The sequence below is a fragment of the Egretta garzetta genome, unplaced genomic scaffold (genome assembly GCF_000687185.1).
Source record: "Egretta garzetta isolate BGI_Z169 unplaced genomic scaffold, ASM68718v1 scaffold384, whole genome shotgun sequence".
In the NCBI taxonomy this organism is placed as follows: domain Eukaryota; kingdom Metazoa; phylum Chordata; class Aves; order Pelecaniformes; family Ardeidae; genus Egretta; species Egretta garzetta.
The window spans coordinates 732,251-742,787 of NW_009259496.1; the positions used below are offsets into that span (position 1 = coordinate 732,251).

A 10,537-nucleotide genomic window follows, 5' to 3' on the forward strand; every position below is an offset into this window, starting at 1 on the left:
AGCTCCAGCGGACACAGCTCACACCCCCCCACCCCCCCCCGGCAAACAAGGCTCCCACAGGCTGGCACAGCTCGCCTGAGCTCGCTTTCTTGATCTCAGAATTGAAAAACGTTGCCCCTAAAAGTAGGTTTCCAGTTTGAGGCACTGGAGCGGAGATGCTGCACAGACCAAGGAGGAGGAACAAGATGTCCAGTTCAAGGAAAAAAGGAGCGGAAAGCTCTTCCCCATCTCCGGGAGGGATTGCCTCCTTTGGCACGTGACCCAAAGGAAGGGGAGCATGGTGCTATGGGCACAGGTTGCCCCCTGAACATCAGCCTGCTCTCCCAGCCGCGTCCTCTACGGCACATCGAGTGCATGGAACCACCCCACCTGGCTTTTGGGAAAGGTGAGCACGGGGAACTCGGGGGCGAGCTTGGAGAATCCTACTGCTCATGACCCTCGAAAAGCCGAGTGAAGAACATCACCTTTTAGTGCTAATATACCCAACTCTGGTTAACGCACCTGCGATGTACTCGGGTCACTGCCGCTTGATGCCACCAGCAGGTCCCCCGGTGCTGCTCTCCACGGGCGTTTGTGAAGCTCAGAGGGGACGGGCAGAGGCAGCAGATCCGGACAGACACCGGGACTGAGCCAGGCTCCCTGCTTGGGATAGGGGTGACATCCCAGCGGCACGGCCGGCCAGAGCACACCGACCCCAGGAGGGCACCCGCACGCCCTCGGCCGAGAAGGACACTGGCTGGCTGCAACGCATTTTGGCGGAAGCCAAGGTTTGAGTTCAAGCTGTGATGCTTTAGTGGATGGAGATCTTTATTCCCGAGCGCTCTGCATAGCCGCTGCTCCCTGGTACTCCCTGGGACCACAGAAGGCGACGGCGGTTTAGGCTGGCTTTGGTGTGAAAGAAAAGAAAAACTCAAAGCTGTTATTTCCCCACGACGACCCGAGACCCACACCCTGCACTAAGGGACGGCCTTCGCAGTCAAGGCCCGCCTGGATGAAGTCCTGTGTAGAATGCTCTAGGAGAGCCTGCTTTAGCAGGGGGGTTGGACTGGATGATCTCCCGAGGTGCCTTCCAACCCTTGCGATTCAGTGATTCTGTGATTCTGTCACCGGGGAGCAAACCACCAAAAACTGCATCAGGAGCAAGTAATGAATCCAAAGGCAGAAGAGGAGGTTTGGTGTTACAGGAACAGCCGTGGGCACAACAGGGACGCGTCAAAAACATGAGCCTTGACGTGCAGTTTCATCTGGCAAAATAATATTGAGACGAAAAGCCTCCCAAAGGTCTGCTGTTGTGTGGTTTCATGAAGGGGTGAAGCTCAGCAGTAAGAGCAAAGTCAGCCTGTGTGCAGCCCAGGACATAACCGAATATTTTGCCTAAGAAGGATTAAGAAAAACGGCGAGTACATTACAGGGAAGAAGTTTTTACAGTCCTCTGCTCTTTTCACCCTTCAAAACAGAGGCTGCAAGGAGCATTAAGGCTGCCCGTAAACAAGGCTGAAGGATAAAAACCAAGGAGAGGAACCACTTCTTTAAGCTAAAGGTCAGTGCTGGTACAAAGACCGTAACTATGTTGGTGTGGGAATAACAAAAAAAGATTTCTCACCCTTGATATTTTAACCCACCAATATTCCGGAACAAGCTTCCCCTGGGCGTCAAGAAACCCCGGGCTTTTCAGAGGGAGCTGCTCAGCCGCTGGAAGACGCGATGCCTGCTGCAGCAGAACGAGCCCTCCTGGCCCGAGGAGGTCCCACCTGCAGCACCCCCGGCTTATGTTCCCCCTTCTGCTGAGATCAGCGTTAATCTCGACTAATGTGTATCCTTAACGATGAGGATGACTGGGGGGGAAGCAGTTCCCCCTCTTCTTATCCATTAAGCAATTCTGGTGCCTGATTAAAATCAGCTTGCACCCGAGTTGTGATGGGGTAACTGATAAAACTTTCATATGCATTTCAAAGTGTTACTGTCAAAACACTACTACACTTATTAAATGCAAAATTACCTTTATGGCTTCAGGAAACCATTCAAAGAATCACCTTTTTATAGAATCCCGAGTGACTAAGCGATTCTTTGTGTTTCTGGTGACGTTGCTCAAGAAACGTTATGAACAGAAAGAAACGGGGCGAGCCTAAGCTAGGCGATGGTCTGGCTTAGACAAACATTCTTCCTGGTAGAAATGAAGCAGCAACCAGCAGAGAAAGTGCAAAGGTCCCAGGAGAAGTGGGGACAGGAGGGAGGCCCAGGGCTCCGGCGCTGGCGACTGCTCACCCGGCTCCGTGTTACAGCAGGGCCCCGATCCGCCCGGGCGCTCCCCAGGCAAGTGTCCTAACGCCTGCTCGATTTAAACATACCGAGGCAATTAAAATCTTTTCATAAACGTTTTGAAAGGTTTTAAGCTCTGTCAAAAGTTAGAAATTTGAGCTTTTTTCCAATTTCAAACCTTTTTTGCCTGCACAACCCTGAAGTTATTTCCATATCTTCTGAGCAGCCTGAAACCTGTGACTGCGAGAAATAACTCAGAAGATCAGATTTGGAATAGGAAACCCGTATCCAATAGGTGGCGTTGCCCCCTAATAATCATATCTGACACTCACCTGATTTTTCTGTCTCATGAATAATAATAAAATCTGCAAAGGACCCTGCCCTGGTTATCCTGACAGTCCCTCCGGTCATCCCCATCGCCGCTTTCCAGGATCTATGTGGGCGCTTGCCAGGAGAGTAAGAAAACAAGCGTTGTGAATATTCACCACCACATCAAATCAACCGAGCCGATCATCCCGACCATTCACTGGTACAAAATCCGGAGTTGGCTCCAGGAGCCCAGGCTGCCAGGAGGCACGGCCGAGCACGCGCTTTGGAGAAACGGCGCAAACGGGAGCTGTGCACCGTCCCCTTCACAGCTGCTCCGTATTGCACGGAACCCCAGGACAAGGTCAAGAGAACAGGAAGGTATTTCAGCACGCCGGCCCAAGCGAGGGCAAATCTCGCCAGAGGGAGGATTTTCATGGAAGGTTTAGCCCTAAACATACACGCAGCCGCGAGCACGCTTTGCGGTCCTGCCTCCCCGCGGCTCTGGGCTCCGGCAGGGCTGCTGTGGAGCAGCAGGCTGGGCAAGGGCTGTTACGGACCGCCCGGCGAAGCCAGCGAGCCCGGAGTTACCCCTCGCACCAACAAACCCCTCTGCTCCCCTTGGAGCCAGCGCGGCAGCCGGAGTAGGGATCCAAGTTACAAGTGCAGGGGCTGGTTAACCCTCTAACCAACAGGCACCGGTGAAACGCTGCTGCTGAATGGAAGGACGGGTTTTGTCCGAGGACAGACGTAAGGGATGTACAGCTGCGCTCTTCAGCTCTCCCTCCCCAACAGCACCAGGAATTAGCTGTCTGTTTGAGGTGCCAAGGCTTCCCAGACTTATCCCAGACTTTGTGCTCTCCGTTTCCAGTGCGATGACGCGCACCGGGAGGGACCGTGGTCCGTGTCTCCCAACGGCCAGCGAGATGCGCAGCCGCCTCGGCACGCTGGCTGCTCAATAGGTGGGGAAAAAAGCCACGCTACAGGCGCCGGCTCCTGGCACAGACGAGCAAGGAAATGCATTTGGGAAGGGATACAGCTCTGCGGCACGGTGGTCATCGTGGCTAGAACTGCAGGACAGCAAAAATGCTCAGTGACAGGGGATATAGCGATATGCAGCAGGTCCTGCGGACCCATTTTACAGATAAATTAATAAATCACGATCAGAATGACTTAAGCTAAAACAAGATAGAGCAGCCCACATTTCCTACTTGCCTGCATTATAGAGCTATTTATACAACAAACCTGGCCACCTTAGCTTCCATAGGACAGCAGTCTGAACAAAAAATACCAGAATATGCAATGTTGGCAGCTACCAGATTGGGAAAATAACCCCCAGAATTTCAGAGCAGTCAGTGAAGCAGCCACGTCCACCCAGGCGTGTGGTGCTGCCAGCAAAGTACCGAGCGACTCTGCAGATCTAGCAGGAAGAAATCCATGCTACCTTCTCCATAACGTGCGTTTTGTAAGGACTAAAGATAACAGCTTTTAGAAACCACAAAAAAATTATATTTACACACACAAAGAAATAAGGCAGATTCAAAATACAGTTATTTGATCCCAGCAACGAAGACTATTGAAATTCCACGAGAAATAATAGCTGCTCACGTCGTGCAAGGAGTAACCAAGAACATTACCAACGAGCTTTTCTGAAAGGAGAAGGCAAATACTTTGTCATTTAAACATTTCTAATTCCCAGCACTCATGTCAACGTTACCCGTAAGTCTCTTCTCTTCCAGGTCACTGGCAAACGGCAGGAAAACAGGGATCTTATTTAACATCAGAAAGGTGTAAATACCTCAAACATCAGCATCGCAGCATTTTGTGGAGATTAGGAAAAAAAACCAAAACCCTCGGTGGATTTTCTCTGCGACTCCTACAGTAGATAAGTACACTGCTATAAACCCCAACTTTTAAAAATCCGATTTTTCATGTATTTCAGAGCAGGGGGATCCCCCAACTTCAGGCTTTCATGATTAACCCATCTGTGGCACCCGTGCAGTTCCAGTGAATGAAGACAGTAGGGCTCTATATACTTTGAGTCCTTCATTAAACTATTGATCCCCTCGGCATTATCCATAATGTTCCAGCAGCTCAGCACGTCAACCGATGCAGAGCTCGCTGCTCTCTCCTTTCAATAACTTCCACACTTTATGGGGAGGAAGTCACAATGATTTATTTACCTGACATTTCCCGGTCCGGATGTCGTAGAGGGCCACTGAACCATGGCGAGCTCCCACTGCTATTCTGTGACTCCGCTCGTAATAGCTGACCATGTAGAACCTGAATGGAACATTATAACAAGTAACAGGTGAGATCTGACCTGCCTGCATGATGTTAAAATTAATTTGCAATGCCACTGGGTAATTAACATTACTGCTAGAACAGAGATTTGATTTAAAAATCCATCAGCTGCCCGTTCTCGTACTTGGCACTCAGCAAAGCCAACGGATGGTTGATACGTTACCGCAGAATCGTATCGGGTTTATTTTGTTCCATTACACAGCGCTGAACACCTCCGTTGGGTTGGGGGATCACCTGTGTGCTAATCACCAGCACCCAGAAGGTCCACGTGCGCGTCTTGTTTACACCACAGTAATGCCGGGTGTCAAACCAGGGGTTAAACAGGACAACCCTAACACTCCGAATCATTTCAAAGCACTCTTCCTTGAAAATCAAGTAAGAAAGAATGGGAGAAAGCATTGGGAAAAATAGGCAAACTCATAAATTGTTGTTTGGCATCGGGGGGGGGAAGGAAAATTTATCAAACCACTCTAATTAATAACATCCTTCGGGTGAAGAGGAATTGAGAAGCGTGCAATAGTCCTTAATGTTCAGGCACCGGTTTGAATTCAAACAACGGCAAAATTCACAGAATTTCTACACCTCGAAACACAAGAGAGTCAAAATCCTTATTTCAAATTCAAATCTTTGGGAATGCCTCTGTGCCCTTCTTCTAAAGGGGGAGCAGACCTGTGCAAACTGCCAACAGCGTTTCCAATTAAATTTTAATTTTACGGGTAGATTTTACTACAACAACACCTGCCAAGAGATTTCTAGAATCAGTCTATAAAAATGTGTTGCTGACCAGATTTATTGCTTCAAACAACAAATCTTACAATGATCTATCTCTCCTTGTTCTTCAGCATTCCCAGAGTGCCATAGCAACTGCTCTCACACAGGTATGATATACTCGTCTCTGCAGCGCAGGATAGCAGTCAGGAGGAAAACCAGCACAAAATGTGGTGTTAAAAAAAAAAAAAAAAAAAAAAAGAAAATCGCTCGTTGTTGTGCAGGAGAAAGCTCAGATGCACTTTTGTGTGCACCTCATCGCTGCCTACAACTGCCTGAGAGGAGGGGGGAGCCGGGGGGGTCGGGCTCTGCTCCCAGGGAAGGGGCGATGGGACGAGGGGCACCGGCCTCAAGTTGTGCCAGGGGCAATGTGGAGCAATGCCTTCCCCTTGGGGCTGTCAGGGGCTGGAAGGGGCTGCCCAGGGAAGGGGTCGAGTCCTCATCCCTGGGGGGATTTAACAGCCGGGCAGAGGCGGTGCTGAGGGGCAGGGTTTGGGGGTGGACAGGTACGGTTGGGCTCGATGATCTTAAAGGGCTTTTCCAACCAAACGACTCTGATCCCTGTCCATCCATGCCCACCATCCCTCCCTGGCAGCCACTTTCCGTTTTGCTCTCGACTCTCAGGCACCTTCCATGACCTGTCTTCTCTTGCCCTTGCCCTTGATCTCCCGAGGTCCCTTCCAACCCTTGCCATGCTGTGACTCCCCATCCAAAACCTCCCACGAGCTCCTGTCCCCTCCCACTGGAAGGAAGGAGGGCCACCCGTGTGGGGCAGGTGCCCGTCCTCGTGGTGGAGGGGGGCAGAGGTGGGGGGGCCCCCCAGGCGCTGCCCCCCAGCACCCACAGCCGGGTGCCTTGGGCCGGGCTCGCCAGCTGCACCGGCACAAAGACGGGGCTGCAGCGGAGGGACGCAGGCGGCTTCAAGCAAGAGCAAAGGGAAGGCGCCGACCGCCAAAGACCCGGCAGCTCTGCCGGCAATTCCCCCTCCAGAGGACAAGAGCAAGACAAAGCCCACCTGGGCTACACACCGGTTACTCCTCAGCTAGCTCTTACTCTCCCTGGCACGGCCAACCAGGACCCCAAAGCCAGCCAAGCCGTACCTACCGGCCACCCTCCCTCCCCAAAGCGTGCAAGAAGGATGCCAGGCAGCTTTCGACACCCCCTTTTCTTGGGATATGGAAATCTTCCCAGGCCACATACCATCTCTGTCACTGTCTTCTGCAGCCAGCATCTGCCTCACCAATCTGCTTTTTGTGTTCCTTTGGTCAGTGGCGGCCACACAGCTTATTTATTTATTACTAAGTAATAACAATAACAAGACGAAAAAAAGGAATGCTTCAAAAAAAATCAAAAGCTGTTGGTAAATAGCTAGGGAGGAGGAAAGGCAGGAGGCGGTCACGAGAAAAAAGAAGAGAGGTAATGCTGTGGGCAAGCAGGCACCCACCGGGCTGAAATACACGGGGAATAACCCAGGGGACCATAAGAAGTGAGCATTCGCATTTTTCCCCGTTTCACGTCAAACCGCAAACCCCCGCACAATTAAAGCGGAGCCTCAGGTGAGCTGGGAGGGGGCTATTTTTAAGGCTATTTCATACAACCAGCAAACTCGGGATCTAGATATAAACTTATAAAAAAACACCGCTTGATTGTCGCAAGTCAAATGGCTACAACAGAAAGTTTCTGTATAAGCCACTTTATATCCCCATTAATTCTATCCCCCTACTGAACGGGCAGAGTCTGCTTGTCTCCTCCAACAGATTTCGAAAGGGAATATCACATACTACTCTGTGTAAGCAAACAGCATTTCCCTCCTTACTGCATTTAAATGCCCATTTAGACAGAGTGCCGAGTCAGTATTTTACTTTGAAAAGAAGGATCCATCAGACCACGTAACAACAGAGGGTTTGGGGGAAAACAGCTTCAAGGAAACAGATGGGTTTGAGCTTAATTTTCTAAAAAAAAAATAATTACTCCTTAAACTGACATTCAGTTGTCAGCTCTTCGGCCTCACTCTTTACCTTTTAGTTAGCTTAGCGTTGTTACCACCACACAGATTGAAATATTTTAATCCTTTGCATCCCTCCCTCGACGTCTGTATGGCAGAGTTCGATAGAGAATGATGCGCCAGCATATATTTAGACTATCCTACAAATCCATTTTTGCAAGCCTAGCTGGTGCATCCATATCCGCAGTCGGCATCTTAAGGGAGACCCTTGCTCGCAGCGCTGCCCCGTTACCGCTCCGCAGGGAAACCTCCGGCGGCCAGCAGGCCACTTCCAGCTTTTGGGGGGACTCTGCTGGACCCGACGGAGTCGTGCTGCTACCGTGGGCACCAGCTAATCCCCCGTGGGCAGGGGGGAGCTGTGACACGCAGCCTCCTCTCCTACCTTTCCCAAATGAAACCTGGGTAAGTAAAGGTCCGCTCAGCCAGCTGGGTTAAGGTCTCGTTAGGAAAATGATCTTTCCCGTTCCACCAAACACCAGCAAGCACACTGGCCAGCTGGAAACGGGGCTGCCGGGGGTGCCTCGCCTTCCACCTGATACCGGAGAAGCAGCAGCAGCAACGCTGTGGTTCAGTGAGGCCCCACCGACTGTTTCAAAATGTGAATATAGCCCTAGAAAACACTTGTTATTTTCAATTTAATCTATCTTCCCGCGGGAGACTGTGCCGTTACACAGACCGCTGTAACCCAGCAGCCTGGACTAAATACACGACCTGCCCAAGCAGCGCCCGGCAGGGACCGCTCCGCTGCAAGGCAACTGCTGAATCTGGAAAATGCTCGAGTCAAACAGAATTTTGCAGCCTTCAGTATTATCCTTCACTATTCTAGAGAAATTCAGAAATATTTCATATTCATTGCATTGTACTTCAATACTGGTTTTATTTTGCTAAGAAATGGGTTTGCATAGAGCGTGCCAAAAGGGATTACGATCCTCTGTAAAGAGTAACACTTACGGGAAAGGCAAATAGACACCATATCGCATGCTGTGATACCCCAAAATACCCACAGCAATGGATTTCCCTCATTACCACCCATCAGGATCAAGTCACGCTCACAGCGATTAACGGCACGACTGCTACATTTGGACAACGGTAAAAAACCCTTGAAAACCCGAGCGGAACGATAGTCAGGTACTTTAACCCAGCACGCTGCTGCTCCCAGCCCCGGAGGCAAGTACATCTTGCGGGAGCCACGGCCAACCAGCGTGGAGCTGCAGACTGTCTCAGCCAACTGCCTGCGCAAGAGCCGCCGGGAGGAGGAGGAGGAGGAGGAGGAAGAGCTTGCACACCAAGCACTGGGGCACCCGGCTGATTCGGCCACAAGAGGGGTGCACGTAAGGCAGCACAGCGCTGCCACGTTAGAAGAATTAACCACGGGATTACATCCTAGTGCTGCCACTTGGCATCTCTCCAGAGATTCAACCATTTGCTAAAAACCTGATGCAGAGGTCCACCGGGCTGAACGATCACATCGGTGGGGTGCTGTATCATTTTTACAATGGCTATAACTATGTAGAAGAGGCAACATTACCAGGAGTTTAAACAAAATCTTAAGATAATCTATCACTATAAAAATACAACAGGAATAGGGAGATTTTTGCACTAATTCCCACTTACCCTGGCATTTCTATTTTAAGGCAAGCCTTTTAGAGTGGGAGGAAGAGGGAAGATTGCCCCTATCAGTATTCTACCTGTCAACAGGGTAATTGTTCCTTTCTTAAAACTCTTCAATATTTTAATAGCTTATTAAATTAAAAGGTAACGGTCAACAGATGATTATTATAATTTACTGGTTGTAGCAGTTTAATAGCATAACTGCACTATTTATCACAGTAAAAGATACTGTAAATGTTCCCATTTTATAAATCACATTTGACTAAGTAAAAGTGCCGTTGAAGGGTGCAGTAGAACCAGCCCGAGACAAAGACGACGGGCGATGCTCAGCTCCCACCGACGGGCAGCGGGGGCCGGTGGCTGAGCTGCCCCCCGTGCCTCCTGGCGCCCTCCGAACGGCCGGGTCACCAACAACGCGAGCACAAGACAGCCACCGCGTTTCTCTTCCCCTTGGATTTTGTGCAGATGTGTCCCGGTGGTTTTGCCGAGCTGCCTGTCGCCACCGATGGAGAGCTTTAAATGCTGCCGAAGCCATTTCCGCACGCCGCCGAGCACGGGGCGGCTCGAAGCGACCAGCAGCACGCCCTATGCTTTGCAAGGTTTCATTGCAATTGAATCTCCGGCGTCCAGCGCGAGCGTCCCAAAAATGTTTTACAACCTGGGGAGAGGGCAGCCTCCTCCCGTGAGGGCGAGGGTGCTACTCGCTGCCGATGGCAGCAATTCTGGGGTGCAACCGGCTCCCTCGACGGGTGCCTGGGAGACACTCACAGGGCAGAGAAAGCCAGGCCCGGTTCCAGGACGGCTTTGGTACTTTCTGTTTCTCACCATCTCCGTTTCACTGCCCTTTCCCGCGGGACGGCACTGCTACGCACCGGTGCAAACCGCTCAGAAGGAGCTGGAAGAGCCTGGTTGGGAGATGATCTCCGATAACTACGCCCTACTGCCAGCCGCTAGGCGGATTGCAGCAGTTAGCTATTGCCATAAAGGCAGTAACATATATTATCAAAATTCTCCGTTAGAGGATGTTTCTGGGAACAAAACAGTCAGGCTTAAGCTTCCTAAGAATGAAGAGTTTATCAGCTCTTTGGCTGGGCTCCTGGCACGAGAGCGTGCTTTGCTGAAGGGACGTGCTGCTGACAACACACCTTGACGTGCAAGTCAAGAGCTGCTGCCTCGAGAAGCCCTGGGTCCTCAGCACACCGGGAAATCTCACCCAGGCTCGGTCTGAACGTACCAATGGCCAGCAGTGGGCTGCAAGGCGTTGATGCAAGCCCCCCGACACAA

At 51.0% G+C, this 10,537-nt stretch overlaps 1 protein-coding gene across 8 annotated transcripts in view; it reads right to left on the reverse strand.

Annotated features, from left to right (window-relative positions):
* The window catches only part of WDR7 (WD repeat domain 7), a 147,125-nt gene that overhangs the window by 28,940 nt on the left and 107,648 nt on the right, over positions 1-10,537 (reverse strand). For 7 of the 8 annotated variants that reach the window (XM_035892947.1, XM_009637400.2, XM_035892942.1 and 4 more), the window contains one exon: positions 4,749-4,848. In XM_035892947.1, the coding sequence (XP_035748840.1) occupies positions 4,749-4,848 (100 nt within the window). Of the gene's footprint in view, positions 1-4,154; positions 4,215-4,748; positions 4,849-10,537 lie in introns of those variants that run through there. The other variant, XM_035892946.1, reaches the window with a different exon arrangement.